We start from the raw sequence: 27,109 nt of genomic DNA, 5'->3' as shown, positions 1-27,109 counted from the left end.
GGGCTCCGCCTGCCCCGTGCCGACTGCAGCGGACCGCGGCCGCGCTGGGACCGCCGTGGGAGCGCTGCCTGGGCGACGCTGGTGCCCCGGGAGGAGGTGGTGGGGCCTCCGTGGGCTGGCGCGGGGGCGTGGGATGCGGGGACCAGCGACGACATGCCCTGTCACACGGCGTCACCAAGAACAAGGTGGGCCAGAGGGGTGGGCACTTGGGGCTTTCAGGTCAGGGCAGCTCCCCACACCACTCGTGCACAATGGGCGGGAAGGTTCCAGAATTTAGAAGCGGAGGTAAAGTCCCCACAGTAAACCTACCAGTCCGCGACACACCATCTTGTCCGAACGAAGCCTTTTCTTGACCACTTGCACTGAAAAACAAACGGGATGCACAGGTGAGCCAGTGCCAAAGAGGAGGGAAGGGTGCATAACAGCCGCCCAGGCGCCGCCCCGGTGCTTTCCCATCATCTCTCCGTGGAGGGACCCCTGCTCAGAACCGCAGCGCCTGGTGAAAGCGGAGCACCTCACGCTCAGCCGTGGGGACGTGACATCTATGATCAGGCCGCCAGGAGACCAGGACACCCCTGGCCAGGCGCAGAGGACGGCTCGCACACGCCCTGAGAGGTCCCGGCCCGGACGGAAGGGAGCTGGCCGCCAGAGGTCCCGCCCGAAGCCGCCTCCCAAGTGGCTCCAGGGTCAGTGACCCCGAGCGCGGGAGCAGCACAGGCCCCTGGTGTCAGGCCAAAGAAACCCAGCATTTACTTCTGCTACACTTTCCCTAAAAACAGCCTGTGTTCTAGAAGCTGGGAGAAGGGTCTGTGTTTCTCACACTCCTCTCTGGCGGGTTCGTGCAGGGACGGGACGGGGCAGGGGAGAGGCCGGTGGTGCTGTCTTCTCCCTCGTCCAGTGAGCTCACACCGAGCAGGGAGGGGAGGTGTGTCACGCTGGCCCACGCGGGAGCCACGGTCAGCTGGGCCCCCGCACCCGGCAAAGCTCTAACTTCAGAGTCCTGTGTGGTCTGGATTAAATTGCACTTACACAGCCGTTCGCGGCTGTTCGCAGCCCAGACAGTGTGGCCAGGGCTCTGCTCACGCGCCGCTCGAGCCCCCGGGAGGCTCTGACCCCCCGAGACACCAGTTTGCAAACACTTCAGAACACGGCATGGAAAAGTGCCATCTTCCCAACCCCAGAGGTGTGTCCCTCTGCCGTCACGGCAGGAGCAGCTCCCGGGACAGAGGAGGGTGGCCTGGTGACTTGGCCTCAGTGGGCCTGGGCTTTTGGTGCTGGGGTAACCCCACAGGACCCATGGTTGAATGCTGATGGAAAGGGTTCTGGCTGAGAGAAAGGTCCAGAGTAACAGGGGCTCTAGACAATTCAGTGGTTACTCTTTCTGTAGTACAAGTAATTCAGTGGCTACAAACCCCTCCCTGACCCCACACCCCCTCAGCGACTGCCGCACCCAAGTTCTGCCCTGAGGACCCGCTCCCCAAGGTGCCTAGCTTGGTTCCTATAGCAACGTCCTGCTGCAGGGAGGGGCTGTCTCCAAGGTCACTGTCACTTCCGGGTGCGACCCTCTGAAGGCCTCCCTCACCGCCCTGACGCCCTAGGGTCGCCCAGGGCCAGTGTCCACGTCGCGCAGCACGTGTCCACGTGGCCCACCCGCCAGCACCACCTTTGCCCGCCTCCTGCTGACTGTGCCGTGGACGCCCTGAGGCCGCCCGCAGGCCGGTGAGGCTGCATCGTGCTCTCCCTCCACCAGGTCTTCAGTTCCAGAAAGCTCCGTCCTGCCACAGCCGCCCTGCAGCTCCTCTCCGGTCTTCCCCTGGGGGAGCAGCGGAGCCTCCCCATGGGCCCCTCGTGTCTTTTAACTGAACTTCCCTGTAAAGAGTGAAACCCGTAGCCCAGCCAAGCGAAAGCAAGCGCGGTGTCGGCGGCAGGGTCCGCCGCCCCTCGCCCGTCCACAGCTCTGCTCGCCGGCTCTGCGCCCTCCCCCCGGCCTCCCTCCTTTTATTTCGTTGTCTTGGGCTGTTTTAGTTTCACAGACCCTGTCTTCTGCCTTCCTTCGCGCTCTGAGTGCCTAAACGTACTTATCCTAAGTCTTTCTCAGCTTGCTCCAGAGGACGCGCTTGGTTGGAGTAAATCGCGTCTGGATTTGTTCGGGTCTCGGGCTCCCTGGGTGGGATCCCCACTCCTCTGTTCCCCAGGAACCTCCCCTGCAGCGGCCCTGCACCGAAGGATGGGGCCCCTCAGCCCCGGGGCGCTGCCGACCTTAGACGACCCACAGCCAGTCACTGTGGGGTGCGGGGGTGCTTTTCCCTCCCTGATCTCAGAAGTGCTCGGGACTCGGTGGCTGCTTCCCACCTGCCGTCCCCGAACACTCTCGGCCGAGCCCAGCACCCCTCCCGGCCCTGACCTGAGCTCCCCCCGCTCACGTACAACCCACGGATGCACCCCTCCCGGCCCTGACCTGAGCTCCCCCCGCTCACGTACAACCCACGGACGCTCCGCAGGCACCAGCGTGCACACTCCTCAAGGCTGCGGCCTCTGCTCCGCCGCTGCACCCATAGCACCCGGGGCAGGTGTGGAGGAGCGAACGGGGATGCATCCACCCTGCTTCCGGAGGGTTCCTTCCAGAAGCCAGGACAGACGCAGGACAGGAGGACCCCCCCCTCCCCCCACTGCCCTGTGCAGGGCGGTGCTGCTGAGGCCGAATACGTGTGGGTTCTTGCCCAGAATTTAACATAACCAGCACTGGTTTTATTTCCATTAAAAATGGAAAGGTATCTGCAAATTTAATAACAAAAAATTACTGTTCTCAATTCTCAATTATGTGTTAACTAAAGTGTTTCTGTACATGTACGCCTGTATGCGTGTCTTCAATAGGTGTGGGTGAATCTTTTTTTAGATACTTAAAGTTTCCACAATAACATAACACTGTTTAGTATTATTAATAGAACAGATACACAGCAGGCAACAACACCTTACTTTTTCATACTTCACAGATTTGTAATAACTATAATTTTCGGAAGATTCTAACTCGCTTTAAGATTTTTAACTACATAGTAAATAAATCTCAAAAAGTTTAACAATATGGCATTGTCACACCCAAATATTTTTTATAATTTTTTTTAAGTTTAGAGAGAATGAGAGACAGCACGTGCACAGGAGCCTAAGGGGCGGTTGGAGGGTGGGGAGAGAGAGAGAGAGGGAGAGAGAGAGAGAATCCCAAGCAGGCTCCATGCTCAGCGTGGAACTCAACATGGGGCTCGATCCCATGACCCTGGGATCTTGACCTGAGCAGAAATCTAGAGTGAGACATTCAACCGACTGGCAGGCATCCCCACACCCAAATGTTTTGACTAAACGTTTGTAGAAAATACATTTCTTTTGAGGTAAGTCATCATTACAATTACAAATGTGTTCAGGTTGCATTTCCAAGTAATTTCACACGATGATAAGGTGGGGCTGCAGCCTGTGACCTCCTGTGTGGAAACCTGTGCTCCGCAGGTGAACGCGGGTCCTTAGGCGTAACGCCGGGGGCCTTCCAGAAACTGCCTTCCTCACCTATAGAGTGCCCCACAGCCTTCCCCCAGAGGGCCAGGGAGGCAGTCGTGGCCAATGTGGTCACGTTCATGGCACAGACCCAGGCCTGAACACTGCCACCTGCCTGACAGCAGCGGCTCCTTGGAGAAAGGACCAAAACTGACATTTCCCTAAGCCTGGACCCAAGTCCCCTTGCTGTGACCACCCCTTCCCTACTGTGGCTGAGCCCTGGGTCAGGCTGGGCAGGGCTAGGAACACACCTCAGTCATCAGAAGGTGCAAGTGCCTGCCCTGTGAGGCTTCACTGCATAACCCCCTACAGGGAACACGCGTGTGTGCACATGCGCGCACGCGCGCGCGCGCGCACACACACACACACACGCCCACAGCAGCCCTGCACCCAGAAGGGCTGGAGATGGGAGTCTGCTGCCTCCATCACGGGCTGGGGGTTCCCTCAAATGTCAATTGATCTGTTTCACTTCCTGGTCACCAGGTGCTTCTGGAGCCCCCCGGAGGCCACCGGGCGACCGTGCAGGGGCAGCAGCAGCCGGGTGCCCACCCAGCTTGCAGGGAGCTGCTGCCGGGGAATGAGACCACGTCACGCCGGGCAGTGGGGGGCTGCCGGATCACTCAGCTTGCAGTATTAAGTCCGTGCTCAGACCTCCTGTTAATAGGATTCCTTTAGCCAGCAGATGGATGGCGAATGCAGGATGGTTCATCCACTAAAGGACGGCATAAATCACCACGGAGAAAAGGGAGGCTGCAGGGGGGTTATCAGCGCGCAGCCTTGCCCGTGAAAGGCCCGCTTTGGAGCATTAGTGAAATTAATCCATCTTTCATAAGCGCTTGGAGCAGTCCCCGTGATCTATGGTAACAACCGATTTCTCACTACGGGCAAGAGGAAAAAAATGCCTCGGCCCTGATCGACTACACAAATCTGCTTTTTAAAAATGGTCTCACATTATCTGGAGTGCTGCTCCCAGAGGCAGCATTTGAATTTCATGCCGAGCCAAAAGCACCCATAAATCAACAGAGAAAGTTTTGTTAGTTTTACATGCGGTGGGCTGTAATTATTTGGAATTGCATTATGCCTCCATCATGGTAATTACATTTAGATTATCCTTAAGTGACAGTAATAAAAGAAGAGAAATCAGGCTTAGGCTAATTCCTTCCCCTAAAAAGTGTTCAGAGAAAGCTGAGTGACTGGCTGGGAGTCTCGGGAACAGGGCTGCGGACGCGGCCCCCGAGGGCCCTGCCCGGGGGGACGGACCGTGCGAGGCAGAGGCTCCGAGTACAGACGCAGACTTCCGCACACCCGAAAACACCATGCTAGCGGTGGAAAGTTGGGGGCCTTTACGCGTTTTCTAAATATGCTTTTCCTTCTGTTAGTGAAGCCACGCGCGCTTCCCACGCTGTCAGAGCACACGGACCAGGGACTGACAGTCTCCGGCGTGGCCGTGGCCGTGGCCGTGGGAGCAGAATGAGGATGGTGACCACAGGGGGGCCAGGGCCACCGCCCTCGAGCTGAGAGACCGAGGTCTGCCCGGGGATGGGGCGGGGGCCACCGGGGAGCTGGGGCCTCGACCCCCCCTGCTCCCCCAGGAGAGACGTGTCTGCCCCCACGAAGCCACACCAGCACCTCAGAGGGGGCCGTGCCCTGGCCAAGGCATCGGGGCCCCCGCGGCGCCTGCCCTCTGAGGGGGTGTAGGCAGCGGGACGGCGCCACTGGAGCGAAGCCCTAGACTTCGTGCTGAGCCCGCATGGCCCGGGCCAGCGGAGGGAGGAGCTGGGGTCGGGGCCAGGCCGCAGGGCCCCACGCGCGCTGGGGGCTGGGGAGCCGGAGAGAGCCTGAGGGCCAGGGAGCGGGGGGCCCCTCAGAGGGGGGCCCCCCGTCCTGGGGGTACAGAGACTCAGGGTCGGGGGCTCAGCAGGGGCCCAACTGCTCTGTGGGCGGCCCGCTCGGGGCACTGCCGTGCCCTCCCCTCCTGGCACCCAGAGGGATGCGGAGAACACCACGGAGGCCGCTTCTCTCGGGCTCACAGCCCGCAGCCCGCAGCCTCCAGGGGCTCCTGCGACGAGGATGAGGCCAGAGGTGCCGCCGGGGGCCCAGGGGCGGGAGGAGGAGGGGGCTGGGAGGCGCGCTGCACACGGGGCGACCGGCAGGCACCAGCNTGAGGTGCCACTCAGCACGTCCCCGTGGAGGCTGGGTCATGGCCAGCCACTCGCTCCTCGGCAAGCACCGCCTTCGGGCAGGTGGACACTGCAGACGCGCCCCTCGCTGGCCCCCCAGAGTCCTTGCCCTCCTGTGCACACCCTGCGGGGGACCCACCCCTCTGGGCCACAAGCTCACCGTGCCAGGGTGAGCGTCCCAACCGGGCCGAGGAGGAAGGAGACGGGCGATGCTCGGCTGCTGGGAACAGCAGAGAGGCGGCCTGAGGGGCCTGGGGCCAGGGACTCCCTTGTGGACAGGACGCCGGGACGCCTGCTCCCGAACCCCCGGGCGCCCGTCAGGCCTGCTGTGCCCTGGCTCGGCCCCCCCCAGCCCTCCCAGCTGTGTCCCCTGGGGCCCGTGGTCACTCTCAGGGACCCTGCTCGGCTCTGAAGCCGACTCTGTGGCCTCTGGCATCTCCGAGGGGACAACAGCCCTGGGTTGAGGTGCAGGGAGGGCCACAGGAGTCCCTCAGCTGCTTCCAGAGCTTTCCGGCCATGCTCCAACCTCAAGGGAAGCAGGGGCTGGGCAGCCAGGACAGGGGCCGGCCCCCTGACACCACGTCCTTGGCTCAGGGACAAGGGATGAGGACGCTTGCCCGGAATGACAAGCACGCCCATCCTTCACCCTGCACTCGGGGCACAGACAAGTTAATGCCCTCGTGGCCTTGCTGGAAATCAGCTCCCGGCGCAGGTGGGCGTCTCCGCGGACGGCAGGGAGCCTCAGGCAGAAGCGCCCTGTGGGGCTGTCCTTCTCGCGCGGAGCCGGCCTCCTGTGTGGCGGTACCACGCCACCCCCGCGCCCCACGTCCCACCGCGGTGTGACAGGACCACAGGAGGCAAGCCCGGCTAGCACGCGAGTCACACAGGATTAGCGGGTTCCGCATCGGCGGTCCCGTTTACTGGTGCCCAATCCAAGATGCCCAGAGCCACAGCGACAGCGCCCAGAAGTGCAGCTGCACAGAACCCTGCCAGACCCCGTGGGGACAGATGCAAGTGCCCGTCAGATAGGAGCAGGCACGCGGACACGGGGAGGGGGNCCACGGGGAGGCTCCGATTGTCCACGGTGCCTCTTGCCGGCTGCTGCCCCGAGGCCGGACCCGTGACATGGCCAGAGGGCCCTCCCAGCACTGGGGCGCCAGGAGAGGGCCCGCGTCACCGCTGGCCACGTCCACCTGCTGGCATCTCGCGCCTCCGGGGAGGCCCCAGGCTTCTCCGGGCCCCACACGAACTGATTGTTATTTTCCTACATCCTGTGGGCAAGGTGCTTCTGCCTGGAAACGACGGTTAGAAAACGTGGCGGCTCACACGGGGGCGGACCCGGCTGGCTCTCCCGGCCCCCCCCGAAGACCACCNCCAGGAAGACCACTGGGCCGGCCCGCGTGGGGTCAGCCCCTCCCGGAACGACGGCGCAGCCAGGCTGGGGTCCCTGCCCCGAAGCATGAAGACCTCAGGCCCTAAATCCGCTCCTGCGGCGCGCACTCGGAGAAGTTCCCGCGAGAGGGGCGGGCGGGCGCCACGCACCTCGGGGAAGTAGTCCTGGGGGAACTTCTCCTTCTCCAGCATGGGCGTGCTCTCCAGCGTGTCCGAGTAGATCTCCTTGCCCGTGACCTTTTTATACTTCTTGGCTGGAAAAGAGCAGAACGGTGACATGAATGGCGGCATCGCTACGCCCCACCCAAGCAGCACAGCCCCATGGGGAGCGAGGGAGGCCCCAGGGAGGGGACCCGCTGCTCCGGGGACGCCAGTGGCTCGTAAATTGCCATCCACGCCCCAGAGCCCGACACTCCACTTCATTATCCCTTAAGAGCTTCCATCCTGCAGATTTACAAGGGCTAATTGGCATCCTCCGTAAAACCATGAATATGTTCAAGGCGGCTGCAGAATTACCGTTCACTCATACCTTAATACGAATTTATTTAATAACATCGATTTCCTCCTCACATCCAGCCAACATCACTCACGTCCAGGGAAGAGCAGTTTTTATGTGAGACAGGGCAGACACGGCGTGGGGCGCTCGGCCTCTCTGCCTGTGGCTCCCCAGACCCCAGGCCTGGGCTGACGCCCCTGTCCGTTCACATCAAGGCCCGGGACTCCTTCCTTCCACAGCCGCACGCCCCACACCCACGCCGGAGTCTCACAAGTGGCCGGGGGGTGTGGAGGCTACTGGCTTCCCCAAGGCCGCAGGCAGGGACCTTGGGCAGCGCGCGGGCCCTGACGGCGGCCGGCTGGGTCCGGGGCGGGGGGGAGCCCACGGCGGGTAAGGGGTGTCTGGGGACGAATCCTGAGGTGTGCTCCCAGAGTCTGCAGGGCTCCCTGCCCCACGGTGCTCCCTTCTGCAGCTCCTGGAACGCGATGCACCCACAGACCCACTGATGGGGGCGGACGGCGGGAGGGAGACAGATGTTCTGGGGTTGGGACAAAGCTCTGGCCACTGTGGGTTCAGAGGAGAGTGAACCCCAGGTCAAAGCAAAGCACTGGAGGGTAAAGACTCATCAACTGTGACCTGCCCCACCAGGGGGACACACGAGGAGACGTTTGGTGACCCGGGGAATTCAGGACAGAGCGGTGACGTGGAGCCATCCCCAGACACACAGCTGCTCACTGTACCCACCGTCCCTCTGGCCCTGTTCCCAAACCCGAGCGCCACCTGCTGAGGTGACTGGTGGGTGTGGGAAGCTGGTCCCCTCACCAGTCACCACTGCCTCCAGACGCCCATTGAGGGAAACAGGGCAAACCCCACTGGCCAGGAGGCTGGTGCCAGGGGGCAGCTGGGCACGGCTTGTGTGAATGAATGAGTGACCACCGTGTAGCCAGGACCCCATTCCTGACATTTGCCTCGAATGGACGTGGCACAGAAGCGTGCCGGTCACAGGCAGCACTTCCTGGAACCAGCACCCCCGCCCCCCGCCGTGCCCAGGGGAGGGCAGCATTTACCACGTACCAGCCCCGGGTGAGGGCACCACACTGGAGAGGTGGGGGTGCACGTGCCCATCTGAGACGGCCGTGGGCCCCTGCCACAGGTGCGTGGGGGCCACCCCCTCCCCGGGGAGCTAGCCGCCAGCGGGAGGGCAGCCCTGAGCCCGCACCCACACCTGCCCGTCCCGCTGGCACTGTCATGCACACCACGTGGCTTTAGCGTGTCTGTGGGCTCCTGGGGCCGCCTTGCCCTGCCTCCTTTCTAGCCCGGGTCCCCAGAGCTCCGTCCTTGCCGGGGAGTCCCCAGCAAAGGCCCAGCTCTGCAGCCTGCTGTCCCCTGGGCTCTTCCTCCACTGGTCGGCCCCTCGTGGTCAAGCCGGAGTCAGGACAGCAGGCGGCCGAGGCACCAGGTCCTGAGCACAGGCGGAGCACGCCCCCAGGGCACACGCCCCCAGGGCACAGGCCCAGCATCTCGTGGTGACAGGGCGGCACTGGGTCTGCGGGGTTTCAGGTCAGTGAAGAAGAGAAGAGGCCGTGGCAGGAAGGCAACTTAGCTTCAGATGAAAACCCTCGTTGCCTCTGAGTGAAAAGGAAGAGATGGGGAGGGCTGGAGAGAAAGGAGTTCGTGCTTTGTTAAAAAATAGACTTTACTATTTAGAGCGGTTTTAGGCACAAAAACACCGCAACAGGAAGCACGCCGCCCCGCCCGCCCTGCCTGTCCCGCCGCCGCCACGCCGCGTTCCTTCAGCAGGGACACCCGGCCCGGCACCACGGCTCATGGTGGTGCTGGGTGTGCCAGGGGCTCGGACCAAGGCACGGAGACACACGCCCAGCACTGCGGCATCGCACCGACCCCCCCGCTGTCGGGACGTGCTCGGTGCTGGGCCGACTCCCCCCTCCCCAGCGCCTGCAACGTGACTGCTTACACCCGTCTCCTGCCCTTCCGTAAACGTCAGCTCGCTACAGCCTTTCCCCGCGGGCTCCCTTCACTCAGAAATACACATTTAAGGCTCTTGTTTGTCTTTCTGTGGCTTCACCTTATTGCTGTGTAATATTTCACTGTTTGAAATATTCCATAGTCTGCTTATCCATTCACCTAGAAAGGACATATTCTGGTTTCTTCTAGTTTGGGGTAATTATGAATAAAGATGTTATAAATACGTCTGTGTCGGGTTTTGTATGGACATAAAATTTCGGCTCCTTTGGGTAACATGGCAAGCGTGATCGCTGGACTCACAGGAAGCCTGCGTTTAGTTTATAAGAAACCACCAGACGGTCCTCCAAAGTGGCTGCACCGCGTCGCACCCCCAGTGGCCAGGAGCGAGGGTCTTGATGCTCCACCCTCTCCCCCCACCGGCACCCGGTGCGGTCAGTGCTCTGGACTCCAGCCGTGCCAACAGGTGCGGGTGCTGTCTCCTTACACACGATGTGGGCACATGCGCATATTTTTATGTGCCATCTGTGTATCTTCTTGAGTGAGGTGTCTGTTAAAAGTTTTGGCTCATCTTTCCATTGGACTGTTTTCTTACCGTTGAGCTTTAAGAGCTCCTGGCATATGCTGGATTACCAGGTGTGTCGTTTGCAAAGAGCTTCTCCCATCTAGGGCTTCTCTTTCCACTCCCTCAACAGTGTATTTCATAGACCAGAAACTTTTAAGTTTAACAAAGTCTAACTTACCAATTTTCTTCATGGGTTGTGGAGTTGTATTTAAATGTCATTACCAAGCCCGAAGTCACTTGCGGTTTCTGTGTTATCTTCTGGGTATTTTATACTCTCATGATTTATACTTAATTCTGTGACCCACTTTCAGTTAACTTTTGTGAAGGTGGACGATCTGGGTCTGGATTCACTGTTTTGCACATGGACGCCCAGTGGTTCTAGCACCATCTGTTGAAGAGACCATCTCTGCTCACTGCGTTACCTTTGCTCTTTGTCAAACATTAGTCACCTGTATTTATGTGGGTCTATTTCTCTGATCCACTGACTCATGTGTCTACTTTTCTGCCAACCCCACACCATCTTGATTACTGTCGCTTTACCGTGAGTCTTCAGATCAGGTAGTATCAGCCTTACAACCTTGTTCTTCTCCTTCAATATTGGGTTGGCTATTCTGGGTCTTTTGTCTCTTCCCTATAAACATTAAAATCAATTTGTTGAGGTCTCCAGTCACTTGCTGGAGTTTTGATTAAGATTGCACTGAATCAATGGATCAAACTGGTAGGATCCGATATACTGGCAATACTGAGTCTTCCTGTCCATGAACATGGGATATTGCTCTGCTTATTTAGATCCTCTTTGATTTCTTTCAGCACAGTTTTGTACTTTTTCTCATATTAATCTTTTTTAAAGTCTTTATTTATTGGGAGGGGGGCAGAGAGAGAGAGGAGGATGGAGGATCCCAAGTGGACTCTGAGCTCTCGGCCCAGAGCCTAATGTGAACTCGTGCACCTTGAGATCATGACCTGAGCTGGTTGGATGCTCAACTGCCTGAGCTGCCCAGTACCCCTTCCTTGTATTAATCTTGTACATATTTTGCTAGATTTATTCCTAAGCATTTCTTGTGTTGTATGCTAATGTAAATGGCATCTTGTTTTTAATTTCAAATTCCACCCATTCACGGTTGATATAAAAAAGCCATTGACTTTTGTATATTAACCATGTATCCTGTAACCTTATTTGTACCAGTTTTTGTTGTTGATGATCCTTTCAGATTTTCTTCATAATTATGTCATCTGAGAACTAAGGCCGCTTTATTCCTTGACCCCGACCCCCATCAATAAGCCTTTTATTTCCTCTTCTTGTCTTAATGCACAGCCAAGATTTCTAGTGCAATGTGGAAGAGAAATGGTGAGTGGACGTCCTTGCCTTGTTCCTGACTCTAAGAGCAAATGCATCTCATCCCTATTATGTGTGATGTGGAGTAGGTTTCTCTAGCTGTTCTTTACCAAGTACTTCTTCCCTATGCCTAGTTTGCTGAGAGTTTTTATTATGAATAGGTGTCAGATTTAGTCAAATACTTTTCTGCATCCATTGACACGATCATGTGATTTTCTTCTTTAGTTTGTTGATATGATGTATTACATTAACTGAGTTTCAAATGTAGAATCAGTCTTGCGTACCTGGAATAAATCTCAATCTGTCATGGTATAGAATCTTTCTTACACACTGTTGAATTCAAGTTGTTAATACTATGCTGAAGAGTTTCGCATTTTATGTTCATGAGAGACACACTGGCCTAAGGTCTTCCTTTTTTATGACTTCCTTATTTGGTTTGGGGATGAGGTAAGGTTGGTCTCACAGAATGAGTTAGAAAAGTTTTCCCTCTGCTTCTACTTTCTGGAAGAGATTGTAATTTCTTCCTTTAATGTTTGGTAGAATTCACAGTGAAACCATCTGGGCCTGGTGCTTTCTGTTTTAGAAGGTTATTCATTATTGATTCAATTTCCTTGATAGATAAAGGCCTATTCAGATGATCTAGTCCTCCATTTAGGAGGTTTGGTAGATTGCATCTTTCAAGGAATTGGCCCATCTAAATTGTCAAATTTATAGGCCTATTCACAATATACCTTTATTATCCTTTTAGTGTCCATGCTGTCGGTAGTGATGAGCCCTGTCTCATTTCTAACATCAGTAAATTGTGTTTTCCTTTTTCTTGGTTAGCCTGACTAGAGGTCTATCAATTTTATTGACCTTTTCAAAAAATCAGCTTTGAGTTTTGTTAATTTTCTCTATTGAGTTCCTGTTTTCAATTTCATTGATTTATGCTCTAATTTTTATTATTTCTTTCCTTATGATTTGGATTTACTTTGCTCTTCTTCTAGATTCCTAAGGCAGAAGCTTCGATTATTGCTTTTAGGTCTTACCTCTTTTCTACTGTACACATTGGATGCTACCCACACTCGGCTTTCACTGTATCCCACAAATTCTGATCAGCTGTATTTCATTTTCATTCAACTCAAAATGCTTTTAAAATTTTTCTTGAGATTTATTCTTCGACCCATGTGTTAGTTATAAGTGTGTGTTCTTTAACATCCAAGTGTTAAAATAAAAAATAGTGACCAGCCTTTAAAATTCCCCAAGTAGACAGCCAATTCAGTCATATAAACATAGCTGAAATTAGCTTATTTTGCAAGACTAACTTAAACTGGTTCATTTCTTGCTCACACCTCTGACAATCATAAGCACCTCAAACTGTTTCCAAAGGCTGACAGGAGGAAACCACTAAGTGATTCCCTGTGACTTAAGAGAACTCTAGGGGCACCTGGGTGACCAGTTGGTTGAACGTCCGACTTCAGCTCAGGTCATGAGCTCATGGTTTGTGAGTTTGAGCCCCATGTCAGGCTCTGTGCTGACAAACAGATCAGAGCCTGGAGCCTGCTTCAGATTCTCTATCTCCCTCTCTCTCTGCCCCTCCTCTCCTAATGCCTTGTCTCAAAAATAAATAAAAGTTAAAAAAATTTTTTTAAAAAAGAGACCTCTAATCTCATGACCAATCACGAGTAAGAAGCAGCAGCAACTGCCTATACACCGTGTAAGTTGTTGTTTAACAACACACCCAGGAGCCTCACTCCACAGCTCGGTCTGAGCGCTCGGCTTTGCAAAGGGTCTTGCTGACGTGTGCAACCAATTATTACCTCAGTGATTCACTGTTTTTACTTCTGTCACTTTTGAACTTTTGACACAAGAATTTTGGGATTTTCCAGCTACTTACTGTTACTGATTTCTAGTTAAATTCCACTGTGGCCCAAGAGTATACTGTGCATGATTTCTGTTCCTTTAAATTTGTTGTGGGGTGTTTTATGGCCCAGAACGCGGTATATCATGGTGAATGTTTCATGTGAACTTGAGAAGAATGTGTGTTCTGCTGTTGTTGGACAGAATGTTATATAAGCGTCAGTGAGCTCCAGGTGACTGACGGTGCTGTTGAGCTGGACCACGCCCTTACCGAGTCTCTGCCTTGCCGGGTCTCTGATGGGGGCGCTGGAGGCGCCAGCTAACAGCGGATTCATCCATTTCTCCTTGATGTTCCATCAGTTTTTGCCTCTTGTGTTGCGATGGTCTGTTGTTAAGTGCGTACACATTAAGAATTGCTATGCTGGGGCGCCTGGGTGGCTCAGTCGGTTAAGCGGCCAACTTTGGCTTAGGTCATGATCTCGCGGTTCGTGAGTTCCAGCCCCGCGTTGGGCTCTGGGCTGACAGCTCGGAGCCTGAAGCCTGGTTCAGATTCTGTGTCTCCCTCTCTGCCCCTTCCCTGCTCATGCTCTGTCTCTCTGTCTCTCAAAAATAAATAAATATTAAAAAAAAAAAAGAACTGTTATGTCTTCTTAGAGAATTGACCCTTTTATCATTATGTAGTAAATGGCTTTGTTTCTAACCCCAACAAGTCTCCGTGCTCTGAAGCCTGTGGCGTCTGAAGTTAATATTGCTGTCTCAGTGTTCTTTTTAATTAGTGTTAGTGTCGTCTATCTCTGTCCATCTCTTTTCTTTTTTTTTTTTTTATTTCTAGGAGAGAGAGAGAGAGAGAGAGAGAGAGACAGCATGAGCAGGGGAGGGTCAGAGAGAGAGGGAGTCACAGACTGAAACAGGCTCCAGGCTCCGAGCTGGCAGTCAGCACAGAGCCCGACACGGGGCTCGAACCCACGAACCGCGAGATCATGACCTAAGCGAAAGTCGGACGCTTAACCGACTAAGCCACCCAGGCGCCCCCATCTCTTTACTTTTAATACATATGTGTCTACATAGTTTATGTGGGCTCCTAGCGGACAAGGCATAGTTGGGTATTGTTTTGTTGACCACTCGGACAGCTTCTGTCTTATAATTGGTGTGTTTGCACCACTAACGTCGAAAGTGACTCTTGTTATAGCTGGAGTAAGAAACTCCATGTCAGTAACTTTTCCATTTGTTGCCTTCGTTTCCTGTGTCTTTTTTTGTCTTCGCCTCTTCCTGCCTTCTCTGGTTTAACTGAGCACTTTACACAGCCCCATTCTCTCTGTGCCAACTGTGTTTCATTTTCAAAGTTTTTCATTGCCATAGTTTGAGATACACGTTTATAGCTGATCCAGGTCCGCCCTCACAGAGCTTTGTACCCTCCGAGAGCGCACGCTCCCTGCGACAGAGCGCCGGCTCTGTCCCCGCCACCTCAGTGCGCTGCTATTCATCCCTGTCCAGAAGCCGCAGTCACCCAGAACGTTGCTGCTGCTGACACTCTGCACAAAGGTTCTCTGTCAGACTAAGAACAACAAATCCAACACGTTACGTCCGTTTACTCGTCTCTCGCGCTCTTCCCCCCGCGTGTGGGTCTACTGGTCTGCTGGAGACAAATTCCCTCAACTTGTGTTTGAGAAAGTCTATTTTTCTTTAAACTTTGAAGGATAATTTTGCTGGATACACAATTCTAGACTTTTTCCTCCCAACGATACATATTCTGTACCACTCTATTCCGCGGTTTCTGAGAAGCCCAACGCGCGTCTTGTCCGCGTTCCTCTCTAGGTCACCCCCACCCACCGCTGCTCCTTTCGAGGTCTTCCCTTCATCTCTGGCTTTCTGCAGCTTCAGAAGGACGTGCTCGGGCACAGATTTTGGGCGCTTATCCTGCTCGGCCACCTAGGAGCTCCCTCTCTGCCTCTGCTGCGTGGTGTCCATTATCAGTGTTTAAAGTCCTTGGTCATTACTTCAAATATTTCTTCTGTTCCTTTCTCTCTTCCTTTCCCTGCTGCCCTGCCTTAGCGCGTGTCCCGGTGCCGGGGCCCTCGGCGCGCGTGTCCCGGTGCCGGGTCCACGGTGCTCGGACATCTCGCTCTGCTTTTGTGCTGTGTTTTCTCCTCCTCTTCAGCGTGGAAGGTTTTCTACCCCACTCTCCTGGCCGGCTGGCTCTGTCTTCAGCCGCGTCTGGGCTGGCGGGCCTGGCAAAGGCCTGGTGCGTGCTACACTGTCCTTCGTTTTGAGCTGGTCCCGTGGATTCATGGTTTCCGTCGTGACTCGTGCTGCCATCTGCGGCTCCACGCGGTCTGTCCTCCCACGGGCGCCTCTGGCGTGTGAGCCACAGCCACGCACAGCGCCCGCTGACAGCCCCGCGCCGAGGCCACCTCGCGGTCCGGCTCTGAGTGAGCCTGCTCTCTGCACACAGGGCCTCCTGGCTGTCAGCTCGGTTTCTAACTTTTGGCAGAGAGCAAAACACGAATGACTGGGGACGAGCTGAGCAGACGGGCCTTTTACACGAGGCTTTGAGTGTGTGTGGCGAGGAGCCGGGCTGTTCCCTGCAGGGCCCGGGGGCTGGGCCCTCGGCCCGTGTCCTGTTCTCCCTCCCCTGTGGTCTCTCCCGCCAGGTGAGTGCTGCAGGCCTCCGCCACACGGGGCCGTGGTGACGGGCACTGCGGCTGGGCGCAGGGACACTGTCCTGCAGCCTCGTGGCCCCGCCTCGGCCTTTCGCCAGCAGAGCCCCGGCTGCAACCTTGGCACACACTTCGCAGCGGCCCCTTGGGTCCCAGGGCAAGGCCGGCGGGGCTGCTCTGGGGGGGCGGGCCTGCTCTGGGGGGCGGGCCTCTTGGGGAGGATCAAGTGTCCACACACACTTCAGAGCAGCTCCTCTCCTCCCCCCTCCCCCGCCAGCAGCACAAGTGGGTTTTTCTTTGACCTTCACCGAGACACCATGGTGNCAACCTTGGCACACACTTCGCAGCGGCCCCTTGGGTCCCAGGGCAAGGCCGGCGGGGCTGCTCTGGGGGGGCGGGCCTGCTCTGGGGGGCGGGCCTCTTGGGAAGGACCAAGTGTCCACACACACTTCAGAGCAGCTCCTCTCCTCCCCCCTCCCCCGCCAGCAGCACAAGTGGGTTTTTCTTTGACCTTCACCGAGACACCATGGTGGCGCTCCTGCAGGCAAAGCTCACAGAAGTGGGGGCCCTTGAGGCCGGGCCCCTAGGTGCTCTTCTCTCCCAAACCCCCATCCCGGAGCCTCTGGCTTTCCGCCCCCTCAGCCGGGGCGCCAGCTCGGGGCGTCGTGGTCCACCCGGCCGGCCCTCCAGTCTGGGGGCCGCATCACCCCTGCGGCCTCGCTCTGTGACAGGATCTCAGAGACACGCTCTCTCAGGTCCGCTCAGTGCCACCCACGCTTGCAGGTACCCGGCCAGAGAGGGACGTCCCTGTCACCCTTTCCATCCACGGCTTCAGGAGTCCTCAGATTTCTAACTGCTTGTTTGTTAAAACATAGGCTATATCTTAAAAATGTTACTTAAACTTTTCACAAATTCTACATTTTTGCTGTAACTTAACTCAAGGTGTCAGAGTGAGCCTTGAAGAGCCAGGACACAGTGCAGGGCGGGCGGCCCCCCGGCTCCCTGAGACGGCACCTGCTCGGCGGGGCGGCAGTGACACGGCCACACCGAGTGCCGCCGCGTCTCCAGGGTCTGCACACCCCCCGCCACAGACGCGCTCAGGACACGGCTGCTGTCACCGTCTCAGCCCTTGTCACCGACAACGGGGGCCTCAGGGAAGGTCTGCTGGGTCACGTGTACATCATCTAATGGACAGTTTTGAGTAAACCATGGGCCAGCGAGGTAGTCATGACCCATCCGATGCAGTGATGAAATATGTGTGCAGATGGTCACTCAAAAAAAAAAGGAAAAGGTAAAGAGATCAGCAACACGGTCAAGCTGGAAGTACAGGCTTGTTAGACGCATAGCCCGCTCCGCTCCCAGCCCACCTGGAGCGCGCCACCCCTGAACACCTCCCCTGCGCTCTCGCCCGCGGCCCCGGCATGTGACAGCATGACGCAGTGGTGTCCGCGGTCTATTAAGGTCGGGGGCGGGGGCCTCGGCCTGGCCCTCAGCTTCCTCGGCAGGAAAAGGCGGGCGCTTGGGTTACAACCGCGTGAAGAGCCCTCAGGCAACAGGGCCCGTGAAAAATCGTCCTGCCCCGGAATCCTGTCCTTAACGGTGACGAAATCACTACTCAAGTAATTCAGGGAAGACTCTGCTTCTCAATTTCCTAAGAGGTGATCTGTCTCCTAAGTGAGCAAAGATAATGAATCTGGACAAACTGACGTAATTAGTTGCTCCACAGTCATTACAAGTCCAGCGACACCGCAGATTAATGTGATGTGGCTCAAGCGCGCCGCGGAGCCAGAGGACTCACGGGGGTGGGGGGATGGGGCGAGACGGCGCCCAGCCCGGAGCGCGTGCAGGGCAGGCGCTGCGGCCACCGGCCTGGCCCACGGCTCCCGCGCGCTGACCCACGTGCTGAGACACAGAGAAAAAGGCCGCGTGTTCAGGAGCCGCTGAGGACGCGTGTGCGACACCCAGCGCCCGCTCCTGGCCCAGAAACGGGCATCCCCACCCCGCCGCTCCCACCGGCTCTCGTCCTTCTTTTTAAAGACGCCGCGCTCTCCTGCCGTTTTCCACCTTCTCCCATTTGACCTGCACGCGGACCCGAGACCACCCCTGCCTCCCCTCGACTGCGCTGCAGGAAGGCCAGTGTCACCTACGGGCCCTGCCCCGCAGGAGGACAGCAGGGCTGGGGTCTGGGGCCAGAGAGCCAGCTGTCCCCGTGAGGCCCCGAGTCAGTGGCTGCGAGCCTCCCACGGGGCCTGAGCCCAGCAGGGGTCCCAGAAGCGTCTTACCTTTAAAGTCAAACTGGTAGATGTTTTTTAAGGATTCGTGAAGAAAATAAAAGCTTCCTAGTGCCTGCAGAGCAAAAAGAGAAGTCAAGTGAATGACCAGCACCGGGAACCATCTGAACGCTTTGTAAGTGATGAACGAAAAGGTCTTCTGGACTAGAAACAAAAGTGAACTCATCCGCACTTAATCACCGTCACACGGAGGAGACCTGGCACATCTGGGGCACAGGGGTGCGCACACGGGCGCGGTCTCGCCTCTGCTGTGAGCGCCAGGGACCAGCGACAAGGACTCGGGCCCCGGCTCCATCCGTGCTGCACCTGCCCGCCCAGGGTCCCCCACCAGCTGCACCCCACACCCCTTCCCTGCCCACCCTGCTCCTTGCCGCACACGGGGCTGCACACCACTCCCCCCAGGGCCGCCCGGCCCCGCCCCGCCAGGGCTGACTGCTCTGGGCATCGCTGTCAGTCCCGCTCCCCACACTCGGGAAGAGGCGGAGCCACAGAGGCCAGGCTGCCAAGGGGGAGCTTACACAGCACGCCTGACACTAGTGTTATTTGCCGTTTCTCTAAAATTCACACTTGACTTGGTATTTTCTAAATGTGTCTGTGCACACACATACATGGGTGGCTGCACACAGCACATATGTGCGCAAAGGCACATGCACGCACGTGGACACACACGTGTGCAGGTACACAAATGCATGGGTACACAAACATGCGCACACACACGCACACAGTGCACACATGCCCACATACATGGATGGGTACACACAGCAGACACACGCACATGTGGCCAAACCACGCGAAAGCAGCTGTCGACCCACGACCCTCCATGTGGAACTCTGCAGTGAGGACCCCGTGGCAAGAATGTTCTCTGTGACCACAGAGGGTTGTCTCTGCAGAAGATGAGCAGCGATCCACAGACGAACAATCTCACAGCCCAGATTAAAGCTCCCAAACTCCCTACAAATCCTTCATCCGCTCCCTTCCCCCAGCCAGTCTGTCTGGAGCCTGGAGGGGTGGCTTCCGCACTGCAGGGCTGCGTGCTGGGGGGGCGGAGGGAGATGGAGGGCACGGTGCAGGCAGCCCACATCCCCCCTCAAGTGGGGGACAGCCTGCTGCAGGCCCTCCGTGGCCCCCGAACCTGGGCGGTGCTCCTGACGGCTCCCGCGTGCCAGGCACGGTCGTCCCCGCGCCCTCCGGGGGATCTGCTGGTAGGACCTNTGGGGCACGCGTGCCCCGGCCCCGGCACCCCCCCATCAGATTTCAGCAGCCTTGGAGTCACAGGTCCTGGGGGTTTCCGCATCTTGGGCACTGCCTTCTAAGCCTCCCGCCGATGCTGGCTGTCCTCACAGCCTGTCCCCGTGGAGGACGCTACAACCGCGGCCTCTGTCAAGCTGGGTCAAAGGGCACACATGCCCCCGGTTCTGTGCTGCTGCCGATCCCGTGAAGGACACTCTGCTCAGAACCACAGCACGGGCCCGCCGACAGAGGCTGCGGGCACCATGCCAGGTGCCCTGCGGGGGCCGGGCTCTGCCCCGTGCGCGGCCCTGCCCCAGGCCTACTCCTGGCAGTCTCCTTCGGCCCAGCAGTCCCAGGGCAGAGAGATGACACCTTCCTCGGTTCCAAGCACAGTGCTGCCTCACAAGCCTCCCCGACGTGACCCAAAGACAAACCATGAACACTTCCGGAAGTGCAGGCGACCCTGGGGACCTGCTAAACCGCCCCAGTGCTCACTGCCTGAGGGGCCGTGGGGACGGACATGGCAGGCAGAGTGGGCATGAGCAGAGCACCCCAGCTTCGGGCTCCTCCCCGGGGCACAGCGGGCGGCTCGGTGGCGGCTGCGTGTGTTTGTGGAAACAGCCGTGGAGCCAGACACCAGACATGTGCTGACTTGCCAGAAGCACAGAGTTGAGCCCTCGTCCTGACTGAGAAGACCCTCTCGCGTCCGCGAGCGCATCCAGCCAGGGGCTGGCCGGGGACTTGAGCCAACGGGCTCAGCACACGTGGCAGCGGGATGGGCTGCCCGCCTGCCCGCACACAGCTCAGGACGGCCGGCCGCAGCCCCAGGGGCACCTCCGCAGGCCCGCGTCCCCGCTTCCCGCGCTGTGGCCTGACATGGGCTCTCGGCAGGCTGTGCCCCGCTTGGCTCGGGGAAGAGAGCTCTCTGAAAAGTCGTAAGCAAACCAATGTCACGGCAAACGTGTAACTGGTCCCTTGTTGAGTGTGATGAAGCCAATACAATGTTATGAAGTTTACAATAAATAAGTGAAAATAAATTGCCAACGCAGGTATAGAAGCTGATTCATAGAGTCAGAAAATCCATAATTAGCTCTAATGAATATTTAAAGTCAGAGTTCAGGCTGACTTTCCAGCGTCTGACCTGCTCTATCAATAGGGCTCAGGTCACACATCCGTCACAGGACGGGGCGGCACCTGTGGGCACCGTGCCTGTCGTGCCGGGGAGTATCAGCTCCTTCCCTGTTTTACTAAAAACAATTAAAATACTTTCTACATATTTATAAGCCTGACTGTCAAGGGTGCCTTTAATTCTCCACTAGTGACATGCAGCCCAGTCGATGCTGTGCTTCCGCCCGACCAGCGAGCGCGAGGCGCGAGCCCGGTCCTCACGTGGCGAGGGCGGCCTACAGGTGCGCCTGGACAGCCCAGGCCCCAGGGCTGCGCACGCAGCAGGCGTGGCTGCGCAGAAGACCCCACTCCCGCGCCCGGTGGAACGTGGCAGGGGGGTGTCTCCCGGTCGCCGTCTACCTGCCACCTGGGCGTCTGCGTAGATCGCGGCCCGCAGTGCCTGAAATCCACCCGCCCGAGGCTCAGCGGCTGACTAGGGGTGTGGGCGCCATAAAGCCAGGCCTCAGCCCGACGAGAGCCTGCTGACATGATGAATGGTCCACCTGGAGCTGCACTATGATGGCAGGGACCCCCCCCCACAGCTGAGTCGGGGCCATGATCACAGCAGCCCACCCCCACACAGGCCGCTGCAGCCCCCGCGCAGCCTCACAGGGGCGCGTCTGTCGCGGCTCCGGCCTTCCCGGTGGGGCTGCGTGGGGCCTGGGCAGAGGCTGACCGGGAAAGACACAGAGCTGCTCCCATAAAGGCCTCCATCACCTTGTATTTGCAAACAAATCAAATGGCCAGTAATTTATCATTCTGGCAATTAGGTTAGCAGCCAAAGTACACATCATTAACCTGCAGGCTTGCCGCTTCGGGCTCGCTTTTCCACGAAGCAGAGAACGTTCCTGCCGCTCAAGTCAGATGGATGGGGGGGGAGGGGGGGGAGGCAGAGGGGAACGCATCCTTCTGCCGACACGACGGAACAGTGTCTGGGAGTGACCCCAGGGGCGACAGCGCCCCGCGTCCTGGTCACGGAGTCAGCTGCCAACTCCTGACAGCGCCCCACCGGTCGTCACCAGGACTCAAGCACCTCTCCCAGGGGACGGGCCTGAGGCGGAGGCCCGGGAAGCCAGCCGTGGGCCTGCACCGGGGCGGGAGGGCACGGGGCGGGGTCCTGGCCCAGCACAGCTCTGGAAATCCGACCACAAGGAAGGGTGACGGCACTTATCACAAGCTACATGGGCTTCGATGCGTCTCTGCTCTTCCAAAATGGCACATTATGTTGTTCCTGTAACTAAAGTGTTTTCAACTTTCTGTTTTTTAATTTAAGAAAAAAAAGCGTTATTTATTTTGAGAGAGCGAGTGAGCAAGCACAAGTGGGTGGGGGGAGATGGAGAGAGAGAATCCCAAACAGACTCTGGTTGTCAGGGCAGATCCCGATGCAGGGCTCGAACCCACAAACTGTGAGATGACCTGTGCTGGAATCATGAGTCGGACACTCAACTGACGGAGCCCACCAGGCGCCCTTCAACTTGTTATTTTTCAAAAATAAAATAAATGGATCTATGAACGGGAAAAAGAACTTCACGAGATACTGCTGATGACCTTCAGGTGTACACAAACATCAGCGAACCCTCATTGTTCTAAGACTCCAATGAGTTATGGCTGGAAAAGTCGGTTCATCTGGAGAGTGTGATGAAGCCTCTCGCGCTCTGTCCACTCCGTCCCGGCGTGGGCGGACGACGTCACCCCCACGTGACAGAGGTGGCCTCGCCCGTGACTGCGGGGCGAGCAGTGAGCAGGAGAAGCTCATCGTGAGGGGGCAGCCGTGCTCTGAGGATCAGCCACACACACGTCCCTCTCTGAACACAAGACTTCGATGCCAGAGGGAAGCTGCCCTGCTGGCTGGCACCATGCGGCCCTGGGAGAGGCTAGAGCGCTGAGGAGGGCGCAGTCAGTGCAACACCGACACCTCGAGACAGCGACAAACCACCAACCACGAATGCTTCACGTGACGGCGGGTGAGTGAAACCCGACATACCTTCTGGGGGCCCCATCCAGGAAGGAGGGTAAACACCATGCCCCAAACCCAGACGGGCTTCGCAGTGTTGAGAAAGAGGCGGCTCTGAAGACGCCTCATGGCCACTGTAACCAAAACTGAATCAAAAGGAGCTGAAACAAAAAATGTGATGCTAAGATTTGTATCAGAAAAAGGAATAAAATGATAAACACAAACTTCAGAGCAGGGGCCACGTGGGGGGTCATGCGGAGACCGGACAGGTGTCTGCTGTGCCCTGTGCGCCCGGCGCACCGGCCTCTCCCCGGAAGTGGTCACCGTCTCGAACGGTTATGACCAAGGTCGGAAGCCCGGGGCCCTCAACTTCATCAACGCCATCTTATCTACCTTCTTCTCAGGAACTTGTTCTTTTCCATTTAAAGTTATATTCCATCGATGTTCCATATCGAGACTGTAACTTCAGCTTCCTTTTAACGCGGCATAACGATCCAGTATATAAAAATACCGCCATTTGTATCCATTCTTCTGTTAGAGATGAAGACTGTCGCCGATGTTTCCGCGGCTGCAGCTGAGGCTACGGTGAGTGCGCTCCCGTGGCATCCTGGGGCACACACGTGCCAGGCACATACACGTGTGTCCCAAACGTGCACGCACGCAGGGGAGACTGGAGCTTCGAGGTCACAGGGCCCTGCACCCTCAAGGCCGGTGTCATCGTGCAGCCCTGCCGACCTGCGGGCAGCGCCCGCGGCCCCACAGCCAGGCCAGCAGCGGACTCTGACCTTCGCCGGCCGGTCGCCTGGTCGCATGGCGTGGAGCCGCACGCCCTTGTTTCCACCTGCATTTTCACTGCACGATCCCACGGAGCATCTGCTTTGAAGACTCGGCGACTCAGCTTCTCCTGTGAGTGTCTCGTTCGTGTCCTGTGTCTGCTTTTCTATCTGCCTTTTTCTCATCTTAAACGATTTTTAATTCTCAATATAATTTGGAATTATTTTTTCATCTATTACTTGCATGACAAAGAATTTCTCCCTCTTTGAAGCTTTTTTTGGGCATCTTCAGTTAGATAAAAGTTTATATTTTTAAAGTTGTCAAATTTATCAATATATTGCTTTATGTCTTATTTCGAAATAGTTCCCTAATCTGATTCCATGCTGATACTCTCTATATTCTTATGTAAAAGCCCAAGACTGTTTTACTCATTTAGGTTTTTATGGTAACAAGAGAATTGTTTGTAGGTTTGGCTCAAGGTAAAATCCAGCATCGTTACATTTTCTGTGGGAACGGATCATCCGCTGACCCATAATTTACCCCTCTGCTCTCACATCTCAGCTGCCTAACTTCGCGGGGCCTGTTCACGAGTTCCCCGTGCTGCCAACTGGTCTGTCACTACTCACACTCTTCCTATTTTGCTTTATCACAAGTCTTGATATTTACTAAAACAAGTGCCTCATTTTATTGTTCCTTAAAACTGCTTTGGTCATTTGGGGCCTCTCTATTTCCATGTGGAACTTCAGAGCAGCTGCTGGATGCCACCCAAGCCGTCCCGCTGGGGGTCAGGATCGCAGACGCACAGACCGGGGGTAGCGAGCATCCTGAGGATATTCAGCACTCCTGCCCGTAAAGACGACACATCTTTAGGCAGACATCTGAGGTCCTCTGAATTATCCTCTAATAAAGCTTTATAATTTTCTCCAGGTCTTGAAGGCCTCTTACTAGATTTACTCTTAGTTACCCTTTAGTTTCTGCTGCTGTGAGAAGACAGAAGTTCTAAAGCCGCTGCTGGGTTAGAACTACTTGTTGCCAGTGAGCAGGGCCGCTGCTGGCTGCCCTGTGCTCAGCAACAGGCCCCGTCCGTCCGAGCTCTGACAACTGCGCGCTCCCCGATGATCACGCACGCCTGTCAACACACCTGTCGGCACACCTGTCCGCATGCCTCCCCGCACACCTGTTTGCATGCCTCTCCCGCACGCCCGTCCGCACGCCTCTCCTGCACGCCTCTCCCGCACGCCTGTCCGCACACCTGTCCGCACGCCTGTCCGCACGCCTGTCCGCACGCCTGTCCGCACGCCTGTCCGCACGCCTGTCCGCACGCCTGTCCGCACGCCTGTCCGCACGCCTGTCCGCACGCCTGTCCGCACGCCTGTCCGCACGCCTGTCCGCACGCCTGTCCGCACACCTGTCTGCACGCCTCTCCCGCACGCCTGTCCGCACGCCTGTCCCACACACACCACCCTCCACCTCTAGAGGCTACAGAACCACTCTGTACCTCAAGTCTCCACTTCTCTCCATTCCCACAGTCCCACGCTGGCCGGGACCCCACTTCCTGCATCCCTACCACCCCTCAGCCTCTTCGTCCGATGTCGGGTGACCTTTTAAGAAGAGACTCTGACGCTGTCACTCCTCAGCTCTTCGGTGACAGCCAGGGCACAGGTCCTCCTGGCTGCCCTTCCGCGGTCCCGGGCCCTGCTCGCAGAGCTCTGGCCACACTGACACTCGGGCGGGGGAAGGCTGACTTCTGCCGTCATCGGGGCGTTCAGCTACTTTGTCTTCCCCGTTTCAGCTTCTTCTCACATCCCCCGGCCACTGTGGGTCTCCATGGATAGGCTGCCTCTTCTGAGCAGCCCTCCCAGACGGCTCGTGCAGAGCCTCGGCCGCCCCAGCAGAGCCCCCAGCCCCCCGCAGGGCCGCCCGCTCTGGCTGCACGCGGGTTTTCTTCTCGCGTGTGCCTTCCTTGCCAGCAGCTGGGAGGCTCCCGGCCAGTGTTCTCACCACCTCTGAGTCCCCAGCTCCACACCTGGCACCAGGCAGGCACTCAAGGACGCCTGGCAAAGGGAGAGGGGTGGAGGCGAGCCTGCAGCAGCGCGCGAGCGCACACTCAGGCCTCGAAGGACGACCCGACACACACCTCCCAGGGCCTCCAAGAAGCTGCGACAGTCGCAAAAAGCAACACACTTTGTATCCAAAAGGGAACAAGTCCTTCGCGAGAGTGAGCCCGGAATCCTGGTTTTAAAACAATTTAATACACTGAGTAATAAATCAAGGCAAACTTACTATAACTTCATTAGATTGTAAGCAATAATAAATGAAACACAGCTTTTGTTTAAATCCGCGTAGGGCTTCATGGGTCTCTCCTGCGTAATAAACTCGCGGACGGCCAACCTCACGGGGTGAGCGGCATCACTGCGCGTTACACCCGGCGTCACCCAGGAGGGGCGCATGTGGGAAAGGCTGCATTTAGCACGTCACTGTCACGGGTGCATCCCTCTCTCCCAAAGCGGCTTTGTAACCGTCTAAAATGAGAGCTGACTTACGTACAAAGTACTGACTTTCCAATTTCAGCCTCTGGGGCTAAACGTGAAGTGACGGCACAACGGTGTCCCCCCGTCTGACCGGCCACAGGCCGCCTCCAGGCCGGCTGCCTGCTGCAGACACAGATAATTTCATTTCGTCTCCCGTCCAACAGCCGGCATTAGAAGTTAATTAAATTGCTTGTCCATTGTGTTCATCTACTTACACAGCTAATGATATTCTGCTCCTGAATTAAAGAGCATTTTATAAAGCTCCCGCCGTGGGAGCCGGCGTGCCGTAGCTGAGGTGCGGAGCCCGGGCACAGCCCCTGGTGGCGGCGTCCCCGCGAGGCAGCCCAGCGAGGGGCCTGACGGGGAGGGAAAACCCCCCCCACAACAGCCACTTACTATCTCGTGTGGTTANCGCCTGTTCCCATTTCACATCGCCCGGCGAGGAGCGCCGACGGCTTCTGACACGGCCGCCGGCACGGGCTGCCTGGTGGAGACGCCAGGCCCTCGCGTGCAAGCGGCAGTGGGCAGCACACCTGGCCGGGCAGCAAGGTTGCCAGCTGGCGCGGGAAACGGCCCTCGAGAGGGGACTCGCACATCCACTCACACACCCAGTCAGCGCGCAGACGGCTGCCAGCGCCTCCTCTGGGCCGCGCGGCCGTGGACGTCCGACAGACAGACGGGGGAGTAAATGGCCTGAGGCGTGGGGGACGGTGACAGCTGCTTCACCAGAGGGTCAGCCACGGACCACAGGGGCTGCGTCCACAGGACGCCTGGGGCGGGGGGGCCTCCAGGTCAACGCCTGGGCTTCCGCTGGGCGCTGGGCCGGGGCCCCGGAGAAGGTGTCCAGCCTGACGCGGCTGAGACTCCACAGGCAGGCATGAGAAGGCGGCTGCCCATTTGGGTCTGGGGTCCCGGGCGGAGGCGTGGGAGCAGAGGTAAGTGGGGGCGGACGACGTGGACGGTGGAGGACGCGGATGCCGAGCTTGCCTAGGAGGGACCGGAGCCAGAGCAGAGGACGGAGGGCGGGGGGGGCGGTATCGCGGAGGTGAGTGGCGAGGAGGGGGCAGCCGTGGGGCCAGGCACCCGGGTGCAGGGGGACTGGCGCCCGGTCTCCGCGCAGCGGCCAGGGGTGAACGGCCCACACCGGAGGCTCCTCTCCCTCTGGCGGCTG

At 57.5% G+C, this 27,109-nt stretch overlaps 1 protein-coding gene across 3 annotated transcripts in view; it reads right to left on the bottom strand.

The window, feature by feature from the left end:
• The window catches only part of INPP5A (inositol polyphosphate-5-phosphatase A), a 163,769-nt gene that overhangs the window by 46,014 nt on the left and 90,646 nt on the right, over positions 1 to 27,109 (bottom strand). For all 3 annotated transcript variants that reach the window (XM_077763011.1, XM_077763010.1, XM_077763012.1), the window contains exons 5-7: positions 18,274 to 18,337; positions 7,266 to 7,369; positions 310 to 362 (exon numbers count right to left, since the gene is read on the bottom strand). In XM_077763011.1, coding sequence (XP_077619137.1) covers positions 310 to 362; positions 7,266 to 7,369; positions 18,274 to 18,337 — 221 coding nt within the window. The remainder of the gene's footprint in view (positions 1 to 309; positions 363 to 7,265; positions 7,370 to 18,273; positions 18,338 to 27,109) is intronic.

This window comes from Crocuta crocuta, unplaced genomic scaffold (assembly GCF_008692635.1).
Source record: "Crocuta crocuta isolate KB4526 unplaced genomic scaffold, BGI_CrCroc_1.0 scaffold466, whole genome shotgun sequence".
NCBI classification, from domain to species: Eukaryota; Metazoa; Chordata; class Mammalia; order Carnivora; family Hyaenidae; genus Crocuta; species Crocuta crocuta.
This window is presented reverse-complemented; position numbering and strand designations above follow the sequence as displayed.